General features: G+C 32.0%; 1 protein-coding gene across 8 annotated transcripts in view; it reads right to left on the bottom strand.

The window, feature by feature from the left end:
• The window catches only part of LOC102803627 (SAM and SH3 domain-containing protein 1-like), a 152,672-nt gene that overhangs the window by 15,138 nt on the left and 123,151 nt on the right, over positions 1-14,383 (bottom strand). For 6 of the 8 annotated variants that reach the window (XM_085505009.1, XM_085505010.1, XM_085505014.1 and 3 more), the window contains 8 exons: positions 12,023-12,045; positions 11,138-11,197; positions 6,783-6,902; positions 3,312-3,415; positions 2,990-3,079; positions 2,493-2,616; positions 918-1,426; positions 60-161 (listed from right to left, as the gene is read on the bottom strand). In XM_085505009.1, coding sequence (XP_085361135.1) covers positions 60-161; positions 918-1,426; positions 2,493-2,616; positions 2,990-3,079; positions 3,312-3,415; positions 6,783-6,902; positions 11,138-11,197; positions 12,023-12,045 — 1,132 coding nt within the window. The remainder of the gene's footprint in view (positions 1-59; positions 162-917; positions 1,427-2,492; positions 2,617-2,989; positions 3,080-3,311; positions 3,416-6,782; positions 6,903-11,137; positions 11,198-12,022; positions 12,046-14,383) is intronic. The other 2 variants (XM_085505012.1, XM_085505011.1) reach the window with 2 other exon arrangements.

Below are 14,383 nucleotides of genomic sequence, written 5' to 3'. Positions count from 1 at the left end.
AGTTCTTTCCAAATTGCAGTGAATTACATTCCAAGCGAACTTTGACCTGTAACACTTACCCTCTCGCCAGTATCGCCTTTCTCTGCAGTACTATAAAGACTGTCTTCTGTCTCGGACGTGATGGATCTGGTTTCATCCTCTGTACCGCTCATACTGCTTCTCTGTAAACATTAAAGATTAGACGACATCAGAATAGACCCAAGATGATGGCAGTGTTCACGAGGATATCATGCGACAATCTGACAATGTTTTTTTTCTCTAAAACAATGTACAGTAGCAAACATGCAAACATTATACAGTCAAACCTGTGTTTAGTGACCACCTCTATATAAAGACCACCTGTGACCACTTTTGATCAAACCATAGCAAATGAACAACCTGTGTATTCAGCAATATTTTTGACAGATTCCCCATTGTTTAGAGATCAAAAATTATAATTATTAATTCAAAAAATAATTTATTTATAAAACAATTTCCAATTTCTTCAAGTCAAACTTGATTTTGATCAAATAAATGTGCTTTTGTTAAAACAGTACCATATTATTATTTCCTTAACAAATATTACTGGGAAATACTTTATTTTTGCTGGAATAAATTTTTGCTGAAAAGACTTTTTGGGTGTTTTGCATGGAATTTATTTTCACTGATTTTTGATGAGTTTAATGTAAAATATAGGAAAAAAGGTATATTCCCTTGATTTTATTTTCACTGAATAATTCCTTCAGCAAAAATTAATTCCAAGCGAAAATAAAGTATTTTACAGTATGCCAAAAGTATGAAATGGCGATCTGAAAAATATTAATTCCAAGTCCCATATAATGTCTATAATGATCATTTGAATGAAGCTCCATGGGTGGTCGCTATACAGAGGTTTAGGTGTCATCATTTGAGACATAGTTGACAGATAGTCTACGTACAGATGATGATATTCTTCGGATAGCTTCAATGAATCTATTACTTCTCCGTCCTCCGGAATTCCGAGAAAAACTTTCTGATTGTTCTTTCTCAGGTGTCACCTCAGTGGAATTGTCCATTACCCTGTTTTCCGCATTTTTAATTTCCTCATTTGCATCGTCAATACACACATATTGATCCTGCGGCAACAGAGTTTCTGATTCCTCATCCTTTGTTGCTTGGTTGCGTTCAATTGAATCAGTTTTTCCCAGACTCTCATCTGTTTCGCTTTTTGAAAATGACGAGTCTATCGTTGCATAAGGAATTTCACTGGAAGTGGGTGTCCTCTGATTGGACGGGGAGTCTAGTACTGGAGAATCTGCATTTTGATTAGCTGACAGTTCAGGATCAGGTGGTTCCTCATAGAGGTGAACTGGTACATCAGAGTCAGGGGGCTCTTCGTAAAGATGAATAAGTTTTTCCTCATTAGAAGGAGATGATGGAGCTTGAGAAGACAGTGGCGTCTCCATATCTGTTTAGCGATAAAAAGAAGAATTATTTTACAGACTATCAACAGCTATGATTCTACATACGAGTGAATGTTTGTTGAATTGTAAGTTCAACTTCAATAGAGAAGAGTGTGAGCCAAACAATTTCAAGTTAAACCAAACTAACAATGAACCATTAATGCTAACATTTATGTCAATTCAAAGTTTTTTCAATAGATTCAAGATATAAAGCAAACATATGAAAGACCTTCCAAATCCTCCACAGGACAGACAAATAGAACAAACAGATTGACAAATGGAGAGACTGACATACAAAGAAATGACCTAGCCCCTGTTGCACAGAAAAACTTCTCGTCTCATTTCCCCAAGTCTTCGTCTATTCTGCTTCAGTTCATACATGTCAAATCAAAGCCAAGTAATAGATTCTACCAGACGTACATTACTTGGGGTTTGCAACTACGATGACATGATACCAAGATCATGTTTCAATCTCGCTTTTGCATAAGCGTTCCAACTCAGAAAAATGCAAATGCGCATGCCCGAGGTAACTAGGATACAGGGATGTCTAGGTGGATCAAAATAGCTGCTCACGATACGATGGATTACGATAACTATATTTTCTGTACATTTTCGATGTATTACATTTTGTCACTAAGAATGTGGTAATACATGTTTTATTGTTTTACCGCCTATGTCATGTCAGAAGGTTGTAGCATCAGTCTCGCTATCTACAATATGAGACTTGAATGGGATCTTGGCATGATGTCACCATACAGTACTATGTGTGATGCAAACCCCAAGTAATGTAACTCTGATGCTACTGTGTCTAAATGCATTGCACAAACTTGGGGCACTCCAAGAGCAGCTGCTGCTTAGGTAAATGACTCCAACAAATCAACCATACCTTCACTCAAAACAAGAATAAGCCAGACGAATACAGGGAACATAGAACAAGCAAAAAAAGAATAGAATACAGTATTCCCTCAAAAAAATAAAAAACACTATGGCCAATCAATGAAATTACCATTCTGCAGATGTCATACGCCATGTTAAATATGGCGACAGTGTTGATAAGCAGATAATATTTACCATTTGTATAAAAAGTTGAAGTTCTTTCTTCTTTGGCTTTATTTTTCTTCTTTCGCAGAGAAGGCATCCTCACTTTGAACGATGATGAATGCTTGGGTGATCTGCTTAGACTGCCTTCTTCGACCTAGATAGTATAAATATTGAATCTGATTTAATTATTTACTCAGATCACCAGCCGAAGAGCTCAATTGCTAGTATAGAATCTAAGCTATTACTAGAGAAGGCTAACATGACAGAAAGCGGCTAATTAGACTCAGAGACAAAAATGTTTCAAGTCTTCGCACGTGTCAGCTACTAAAGTGTATGGCAGAATTTTAGAAAAATAGAAAAATTTAAAAACAACTAAAAAAAGCATGTTTTTAGATAATTTTAACAAACATTAAAAAAATGCACAACTGAATCTATTTTGGAAAAGCAGTTTATGGGCTTTACAACTACAAATATGGTCGATGAGGAACACAATGCCAACAGCCAAGCAACTTTCAAAGGTTCATTACCTCGTCAGCTGACTGTGATGTTGGAGTTCCCATCGGTTGCATAGGTATGATTTCCTTTTCTTTCTTTTTTTCTGCTTCGTATTGCTTAAGCTGTTAGAAACAGAGCAAAAAAAGAAAAGCTCTAATTCAGTAAAAACAAAGTTAAAATTTAACCCTGCCATAGAGGGTGCTATCAACTTAGAGTCATAAGCATGTGAAAACAAAAGTATCAACTAAAAATGGTAAGAGGGCGCTCTATAAGAAAACAACATTTTGTTTCATCACACAGTTTTTTTTAAAAAGAATACTTTGTGTGTTGCAAATTTCACAAGATTTTGCTTACTCTTGTAAGTGCCTGGTCCACTGTAAGTGCACGTTCTTTCACCAAATTCATTAGCGTTATTCGGTCATCATCACTCATTGTAATCTCACTAGCGTTGATTTCAGCTGAAAAAAAACAAAAAAATGTGTTTTTGTTTTTTTTAAATAAGTAGAACTCTATAAAAATGACCTAGGAATGTTGGTGTGCTACATGCACTGGCCAATGTGTACTGTGGGTCAGAGCTGCAGTATTACGCCACGCTCTGCACAAGTGAGATACAATGTACATGTATAGCAATAGACATGAGGAGGGGGGGCAGTAATAATTAATGTGGGACAGTCAATGCCTTCTTGTTATTCTATTTCTACCATGTGTACTGAGTTTCATTTGACTCATCGACACACACACATTTCAACAAACTAATATAATTTGACCTTGGAAGTATTCTACCTGTACTTTACACAGTAGAGACAACTGTTCTGGATAAACACCTGTAGCATTTCTAAAATGGCGTAAATAAAACAGCCTTTAACTTGCAAGCTGAATTGCTATGTTCAGACTGCAAGAATTCGTCTAACGTCTAATTTGTCCAAATCTATTCACAGATTAACTTTCTCGCTCTCGTACACACTGGCATCGATTAAAGCGTACATCATCCCACGATATTTAAAGCCATTTTCATCCTGATATAAACTGCTGGGTGTCATTCGCACACCATTTGTTGTAATGATATACGAACTATATATCGATTGACTAGCCACTACAGATCTAAACCAACATAGCGACTCTAGAATCAATAAGATGCATCTACGCATGATTTCTTGAGTGACATGTCTGGATGTAACGGTCCTGTCTGAACATCACACATACAAGTCAAAATACAATTCTATTAGATCAGAATCAACTCTGGATAAAAGCAGCGTACATTATAGCTACTTGTTAACTGCACTACGATATATACGTATTCAGTGGGCAGATAATGGAGTATGGGAATGTATAACAATTGCCAAGGATTCAGTATTGTTCCTCTCTTTACTAAAATCTGAATAGATCTTGTTAATTGGTTTTCAGACATTACCTAATTACTATGCCTAGTCACACTCTGTGAGTTTGGGATATGTAGCAAGACTCAACTCACTATCATTTATTTTATCACTAAATTTTATGTTTTGAGCTTTTCATAGTTTTCCTTTTCAATGTGGACATAAGAAAAAGTACAGGGGGAGGGTAGGGGGATATCATGGGGAAAAGCTGTAGATAGTGAGGACTTGAATCAGCAGGTGGGTGCTACATGTACTACCATTATGTTCAAGTTCCTAGCACCCTAGACTGAGCCCCTGGCTGGTTTAAACAATTCCATCACACTGAATACACCATAAAACTAGTGAACTATTTACGGCTCTCAATCCCAGGGGTTGCATCAGGGAAACAATCGCTTATATTATCTGCTCTGTCTTTTTGTTTTAATCCAGTAAACATGCAAACAACAACAAAACAAACAAACAAACAAACAAACAAACAAACAAATAAACAAATAAATAAATAAATAAATAAATAAATAAATAAATAAATAAACAAATAAATAAATAAATAAATACAAATGTTGGTTTATTGTTTCTTTTTAACAATATCCCACCGCTGCCACCAATGTCAAGAGGTCTATATATATGTTTGTATTAAATCTGAAAGAATTCATACGAAGCGAATGGGAATGCCAAACGGTGATTCGTATAACTTAAACTATATAGATCATACTTGTTGTGGGTTCTTTTCACGGGCCATAAAGGCATTGGAAATCATTAAGATGGTTATCGTTACAAGACGACAATGATCTCAGGCCAATAACAATTGGACATCTAAGAACCGTAGAGAATTTATAAATAAGGGAACGAACACATTCATCATACACGCACAGCACTAAATGACACCAAATTTGAATTAACTGCAATGTGCGTACGCACACTTTAATACAAAGAGCAAAAGTTTGACAGCAAATACACAAATAGCTTCACAAAATCTGCTAATTAAATATTACTGCATTGCCTAAATATTTTGGACGGTTCCGATAAACGTAACCGCGGTCGAAATATGCAGGTAAGGCAAGGGGAAACTGAAACCTGGCTGTTTGTGCGTGTAAGGCAGATGTACTATACCGAACGTAACGATGTCGAACTGCAGCAACAAACGTGGCGACAAACTTCAGACGGCTTGGTTTCCAGGGGTGGCTCACATCACGAGGACGCTGTACAGTACTATAGCTGACACCAGGACGACCAGAGAGTGAATTCTCAATCCGGAGTTCAATGGTGACGTTATCTGTGTTATACCGTACTTCTGGTGGATCGTCCAACACGCCAACCAAGGCACGCTTTCTTGTTCAATTTATTGTGCACCATATGTAAATCAAGATGACACCCCTTTGTTTACACTGCTCATTTCTAATTGGTCGAAACCAGAAGAATTGCGAGAAACTACCACATCAGGTGCGACAGGAATGTTATGCAAACTGACAGAAATGCAAAACCGAGTTTGTTGACCCGGCTAACCAAATTCACCAAAGTTTATTGACCTCAAATTCATTCTGATTCTCGGGAATCAAGTCTTCGGTACCATAGTATTTGGAGACAAATCTCACCCCAGGTAAATTCTTTGTCGTCCAATCAGGCTGCTCCCCTTGCGAAGAATGTAACAATTCGTGCATGCAATATATGTATTAAGTATTTCTTTATTTCTCCACCTATAACAAGTCACAAAGTATTCCCCTTTCTATGTAAATCATGTATGCATTTAAAAGCTTATAAGCCTAACAGGGAGGGCGTAATACTTGGAAATAAATTAAACTTTGGATTCCTGACAAACAACAAAATAAACAAACAAACAAACAAACAAACAAACAAACAAACAAACAAACAAACAAACAAACAAACAAATAAATAAATAAATAAATAAATAAATAAATAAATACAAATGTTGGTGAAATATTTTGACACACAATATATTTTATTTTATTTGGTTATACTGTAGATACCTTATTTTTGCTCGCAAAAAATTTGTTGCTGTTTTCGCTGAAGAAATGATATAGTGAAAATAAAATCCAGCGAATATACCTTTTTTCCTATATTTTACACATTCAACTTGTCAAAAATCAGTGACAATAAATTCCATACAACACACCTAAAAAGTCTTTTCAGCAAAAATAAATTCCAGCTAAAATAAAGTATTTTACAGTATTCTGTTAAAAACTGTGAAACCTAGTCGTCCACTGTTCAGTGAAGCCTTACTGGTTGAGATCGTGTATTTTTTGTTTGTTTTACCACTGATCATACACGCGCCATCCCACAGCATGCAAAGTTCATGTAAACAAAAAATGTTCGCTACACACGTTGTATATGTCACATGGGACCCATATCAACACACCACGTGGTGTTAATAACACTTTCATTTTCAGGGTAGCAACAATGGACAGAGGAAAGAAAATCAAATTTAACCTACCTTCCGTCATTCTAGTTGGCTTGGATTTATTAGAGGATTTTCTTTCTTTCTTGAAAGACTTCTTAAGTAGTTTACCGATTCTGCCTTTCTTCTTTATTTCGCCGTCAGAGAAACCACTTTCTGTAACCAAGACACAGAGAATTGTGATCAAAATATCTGGTAACTCATGAAAATAAAGCATGCAATGTATTTTTTAGTTACGTGCTAGCTTTGTGTTTGTAACAGAGTTTAATAGACTGCAACCTATAGTGATTGGGTAATTATGTCCGTTTGTTTCAAAATTAACAAAGAATTTGAAACAAAATGCACAAGAATGTACAAAATATTGCACTGAAATATGGTGGGAAAAATTAACTTGTTCAAAATGCTAAGAAAGTTAGGGACGACGTCAAAAGATCGATGTCGGATAAAAAACTTAATTCCTTTAGTTTTTTTTCAAACCCCCTACCCCCACTGAAACTTAATTGATAAATATTGGTCATGGCGTCAGACTACATTTACTATTAAATACAAAATGATAATCGGACAGTAGTATTGCATAGTAGTTGGTTGTCGGGTGGGTGTAAAAAGATTTTACAAATGCACCTAAATTGACGCACAGATTTACACTCGAAACAAACCATTTTTCTGTGTTTTTGTTCCGTTTATAGTCTGCACTTTCTCTTCAGAAACTTAGGACAAATAGCCAAATTTTGTGACTAAATTTTTTTCTGTTCGCTCCAAAATTGAGGTTTATTTCCAGAAATATTGAAGAATATAAGAAATATGTGCAGAAAAATTTGGGCGAGAAAGTCTGGTTGTGAACAGGTTAACTATTTTCAAGAGAGGTCTTCAATAAAAAATAAATAAAAATTCTATACAACTGTAGGGAATTACTGAATGTCTATTCTATTCTATTCTATTCTATTCTATTCTATTCTATTCTATTCTATTCTATTCTATTCTATTCTATTCTATTCTATTCTATTCTATTCTATTCTATTCTATTCTATTCTATTCTATTCTATTCTATTCTATTCTATTCTATTCTATTCTATTCTATTCTATTCTATTCTATTCTATTCTATTCTATTCTATTCTATTCTATTCTATTCTATTCTATTCTATTCTATTCTATTCTATTCTATTCTATTCTATTCTATTCTATTCTATTCCATTCCATTCCATTCCATTCCATTCCATTCCATTCCATTCCATTCCATTCCATTCCATTCCATTCCATTCCATTCCATTCCATTCCATTCCATTCCATTCCATTTTATTTTATTTTATTTTATTTTATTTTATTTTATTTTATTTTATTTTATTTTATTCTATTCTATTCTATTCTATTCTATTCTATTCTATTCTATTCTATTCTATTCTAAACCATGAATTAAATATCAAAGTAATACAATACTTCTATTGGCTTCAAATCTGATGTAATGCACGACATGCATATTTTGTCATATAATTTTATTTCATATTGTCTACATGTTTTTTTTTTTATTAAATTCATATTATTTTGCATTATTTTATATACACAGGCTTTCATGATTGCCAAAACTTAAAAAAATCCAAAATAAAAACAGTTAAAACCCAAACAAGGATTTTATATACATGTAGATTGTTCTACCACTAAAGGATCTTGAATATTTCTCGGCTGAATAATGAGGAATCAGTCTACAGCTCTCTTCTCACTGAATATCAGACTTTGTTTCAATTGCTTTATTTGCAAAAGTATAATGTGTGGGAACGAAATTTTCTACAAATGGTAACTAGTAGTTCCCAACTCACAATGTACCCTTAACAATGCAAGGCGATAAGGTCAAGAAATTTCTCTATCTGGAATAGATAAATCAAAGTATGCTCGGTATAGCTAGCGTTTTTTTTCTTTAGGCAGGGTACGTGGGATTCCTTTCTACTCAGAGAACTGCAGGGCAGGTCAGATAACATTCATTTGAAGTTTCTAAATCCAAAGCCCACACACAAATACCGTATTTGCTCTATTAGAAGCACATCTCCTATAGAAGCGCATATAAACCCAAAATTGCATTGATTGTATGATGGATACATCATTCAAATATTACTTTTTTATCATAGTCACATCACTGTAATTTTTATAAGTACCAACACAGTATGAAGTACTGTAAAATGACTAGTTTTCACTGGGTTTAAATATTGCTGATTTACCATTTCAGACATATTCAGTGGGTTTTAAATTCATGGTTTTATCATTCAGATAATGTGTTCTATGCTAAATTTTACATATTCACTGGGTTTTAATTTAGCGCATTTTTCAGTCGGCGAAATAAGCAAAATTACAACCCAGTGAAAAATTAATCCTTTTACAGTACTGTATTATCTCCATTACACACACATGTGCTTATGAATATTATGTTAGAATAATTGATATAAATAGTTCTGCGAGAGTTTGCAGAGTATAAAATCCTGCAAACCAGCATTTGTGTCCTACAGAGCAAACACAGCAGTGTGTCCCTTTAATCCGATATGCTGCGACGTGAAGCAAGAATACTTATTTATTGGTGCAATAATTTGTAACGTTGTGAATTGAAACTCACACTTTATGAACAAAATTAAAAAAACAAAAGAAATCTGGTACAGCAATAGTTTAGTTTAGATTTTAAGTGGTCTCTACAGCCATATTACAATCTATATTTTTCTTGAATACCTCTCTCAAGCTGATCTGACTTGATTTTTGGGATTCCATTTTGACACAGGATGTAACACTGAAATACGGTGTAGGTTCATGTTTCCGAATTTAATACATGAATATAATTACATGTCTCATGGACATATTCAAATCAGTTTTATGTTGTCTGGGCTAATTACATGTGCTACACAGCAACACTATTTACATACCGGTAATTACAGTCATGTGTTTTTATTTGTGGTGGAACCGATCACATCAGCGATACATGTATGAGATGATTAAACAGAAATTTGACAAGGCCAGAATCTCAAAATGAATGAATCACATAAGATAGATATACAGATACATGTACTTTCAGGTAAAAGAGAATTATATTTATTTTCTCAGCAAATTTTTATACGTCTCACAAATGACCAATAAGATAAATAGCGACTTTTGCAACCTATTTTATGACATCGTACACAATTAACAATCTTGGCTATCAGTCACCCTCCCCTTGCCCACCCAATGAACAATGTAGTCTTAAGACTGGCAGAGTGGGTGGATATCATTGATGATAATAGTATTAAAAATTTAAATATCATAAAGATTCCAAAATGATTAGAAAGATAAGATGAGAAAGATCATATTTCCAATAAAAATCATTATTAGGAATAAGCCATTTTTTCCAGGGGGGGGCAGTGTTTAGTGGGAGGACCATTTTACATGCACTACCAGTAACAACATAAATATATTTGGTTACATTCGAAGGCTAAAGCGCTACAGTCGCCATGCAATGTGTGTTTGAATTTTGTGAATGAGTTTTACACATATTGTATACGCCACTATGGGTCCCATATACAACAGGACGCGGAGCGATGACTGTATCAATTTGATTATGAAAAGATCATATGTCACTTGAAAATAACGCAATATGTGTAGGTAATTAGAATAATATTCATATCCAGATTAAAATATTTCCGCAGTAATGAAATATTGTTAATTTATGACTCATCAAGGATTAATAAGATGAAGGTATGCTTGTGACGGGATATGTGATGAACATCTCGCGAGAGTTGGGGAAGTCACGCAAACTGTGAGATGATCACAATATAAAACTTTGGTTGTGGGAAATTATTTCGTGAGTATAGCCACTGTATACTGTACCCGACACAGTAACGTAGTCAACAAATATGTACATTTCTAGAAATACTTAACGCAAATATGTTATTCTATAAAAGAACGGGTTAGCGTTCATCTGGGGCAATTTTTACTGGTGACCTTACTTACTTGCAAAGAGTGCGTTTTTCATTTTTCGAATACACAGACAACCTCACTCTTATCCAAAAAAACGTGCTTGGACGCAACTGCTGAAAATATGTTTAATTTAAATGTGCACGAGTATAACCGCACAAAGAGAACGATGTTGCATATCTTTATATTATATCTTTGGTATTATATATTTATGTAAAAAAAATCATCAAAAAAACAATATTTCTAAATTATCAAAATGCAATAGATTACAAAACATTTCAATTCTGCATATTACAGGTAGTGGTGTTTGGAATTTTAGTTTGTTAAAAAGATTAAATTATTTACAAAGACATGGAACATGGCATGACATGATATGATATAAAAAAAATGAAATGATAAAAATGAAAAGAAAATTAGAAAGCCCTTTTGTTTTGATACATGCATGATGTGACTATTACTGTTTTCTGACCTTGAGAAGAACTCCAACATGTGGTGAAAGCTGGCAAGCATCCAAAGCTTGCATAATAAGCTGTTGATAATACAAGCAGAAGAAAAAATATAGGGCAAAATAAATAAATAAATAAATAAATAAATAAATAAATAAATAAATAAATAAATAAATAAATAAATAAATAAATAAATAAATAAATAAATAAATAAATAAATAAATAAATAAATAAATAAATAAATAAATAAATAAATAAATAAATAAATAAATAAATAAATAAATAAATAAATAAATAAATAAATAAATAAATAAATAAATAAATAAATAAATAAATAAATAAATAAATAAATAAATAAATAAATAAATAAATAAATAAATAAATAAATAAATAAATAAATAAATAAATAAATAAATAAATAAATAAATAAATAAATAAATAAATAAATAAATAAATAAATAAATAAATAAATAAATAAATAAATAAATAAATAAATAAATAAATAAATAAATAAATAAATAAATAAATAAATAAATAAATAAATAAATAAATAAATAAATAAATAAATAAATAAATAAATAAATAAATAAATAAATAAATAAATAAATAAATAAATAAATAAATAAATAAATAAATAAATAAATAAATAAATAAATAAATAAATAAATAAATAAATAAATAAATAAATAAATAAATAAATAAATAAATAAATAAATAAATAAATAAATAAATAAATAAATAAATAAATAAATAAATAAATAAATAAATAAATAAATAAATAAATAAATAAATAAATAAAAAAAGAGATTAAAACATTAAATATAAAAATAAAAAGAATATGAGCTGAAAGAATGAAAAAAATAATGAATAAGATTAAAGATAAAGAACAAAATGGAAAATAACTGTACCTTCTGATTTTGGTGTACTGACCCTGCAAAGAAAAAACAGAAAGGATTACTTACACAATTTAAATAAACTAAATAGGTCTATTTTTAGATTGACCTTGACCACCAAACTTTGTTTACTAACAATGACTTTTGGGTGGTTTCCAAGTTCATAGAAAACTGAAAAGCCTCCAGCACAGAAGATTAAAAGTCACAAAAGACACACATGTAGTCGTGGTAACAGCTTGGTATAAAACTGGTACATGATGTACATACAAAATTTTAATAAATAACACATTTTTCTTTCAATGATTTTAATATTACAAATTAATTAGACATTTGATGACCTACATTACTTCACATGACTATTAATTAAACAGACATATCCAACTGTTGCTATTATTATTTTTCATTGAAGCCACACCCATTATGTAAATTATGTAAATGAGCAAACATTCATCACATGACTAATTTGCTTAAATTTACTAAAATGAGATAAATTCAAAGATAATTAAAAAAAACAAAAACAAAAAAACAAAAACAAAGAAAAACATCCACCAATATTTAAAATAAAATGAGAAAAACATTGGATGTGAAATTTCTATTGAATATTTGAAATTATTACAGGAAAATCAGGGAGTTCAAATGAACTAGGACTACACCCAAAGCAAGTAGAAACTTGCAATATGTAAATAATGCAGGATACAGAAACAGAATATCCACCAATCTAAAACAAAGCAGACTAGTAAAGCTGCAACTTTGTAGTCAGCCCTAATCTTACAAGATAATTAGATAATTAGGATTGAAATTACACTTTGAAAAAAAAAAAAAAAAATGATGTTTACAATGGTGTTCCACAATTCCATGGTGCAATCCCTTGGTTTTACAATTCTCCTTAAAAAAACAAAATAACTCACAAGATCAGCTATTGTCATAGCAACATACGATTAGATTGCAGTCTCCTCTTTATCGGACTATAACTCACCACTATTAGAGTAAAAATGTACACTGTGTCTATATGTTTAGTACTTTGATAGCAGGAAATGGTGGAAACCAAGGCTACCCAAATATATCACTTATAAACATTATTTTAAAGTACATACAGAATTTCAAAGTCCAGAAAACCTCCATGTTTTCAAAATAGAAATACTGTAAAGGCATTAATAATGCACTAGGTTTTTAAATTCGCTATTTTCGCTGATAAGTGAAACCGCTAAATTTAATACATGTGAACATGTAAAATAGAACTCATTCTGCTAAATTTATGAATTAAAAACTGAAAAGGCTCAAACATAAAAATAGTGAAATTAAATCCAAACTAGATGCAAATAAATGCTTTTACAGTATCTAGGTAACAAATTATTTCACTCATTTAGAAAACATCCATTTTCAGGCTAATTATTAATTTTAAATAAATATAGAAAGCAAAGTTATTTTTTTGGAACCATATTATATGTAGCGATAATTACAATGTCACAGAAAATCCATTTTAGATGATTTGTGCCATTCACAATGACTCACAATAGAATGGACAGGTGGTCTTTATTAATATCCAGTATTTGTTTAGTGACAGTAAAATATGGAACTGCTCAAAAAACAGTAATTCAAAGGACACAAATATAATAACGATAATTTCACTTTATGTTCGTTGGAATTATTATTAGCAATTTATTTTCAATTTCTAAGAAGAGTTAAATTAATTAATTTCAGAATAAACAGTTTTGTGAAAATTATTTGAGCTTTGAGCCGTTTTTTTTTTTTTAACAAGCAATCAAGTTCAATCCATAAGTAGTTTTAAGCACTCAGTATAAAGAACAGCCATCTAAGTAGTAGGTCTTATTCAAAGTCACTTACACAGCATGAAATGAACAAGTCAGCTCGGTAAATAAACAAACTTTTTAAGTATCCTGCAATGTATCCTGCTCATGCTGACTGGACGTACACAAGATCGAAAATCACCGAAATAAAACATTTGAAAGCTAACGTGGATACAAGCACACTCATGAGTCATGTATGCTAATGTTATGTTTTGCCATAAGCACATGGTAGTAACCGTCAACAAACGCAAGTACTGTCGGCAAATAACCACTAACCTGAATAATTAAATCTTGCATCAAAAATTATATTCTGTAGACAATCTGAGATATGTTGGAACAACGAAGACAGCCTGGAGTAGTCTTAACGACGTGTAAACAAAACAGGACGGGGGACACAATTGCGAAGTGTGACAAGTCCTGATTCATAACAGCCGGTACATTCTGAACACACCCAAACATGACGAAACATCAATGTTTATAAACAAACCATTGTGGTGCGTACCTCAATGCAGACAGCAACCTTTCAGAAAGCCGGCAAGCGCTCCATTCGACAGGTGGTTTTTTCTAT

The sequence above is a fragment of the Saccoglossus kowalevskii genome, chromosome 11, assembly GCF_978046115.1.
Source record: "Saccoglossus kowalevskii chromosome 11, keSacKowa6.1, whole genome shotgun sequence".
Taxonomy (NCBI): domain Eukaryota; kingdom Metazoa; phylum Hemichordata; class Enteropneusta; family Harrimaniidae; genus Saccoglossus; species Saccoglossus kowalevskii.
The sequence above is the reverse complement of the archived record's forward strand: the minus strand, read 5'-3'. Positions and strand labels throughout refer to the sequence as shown.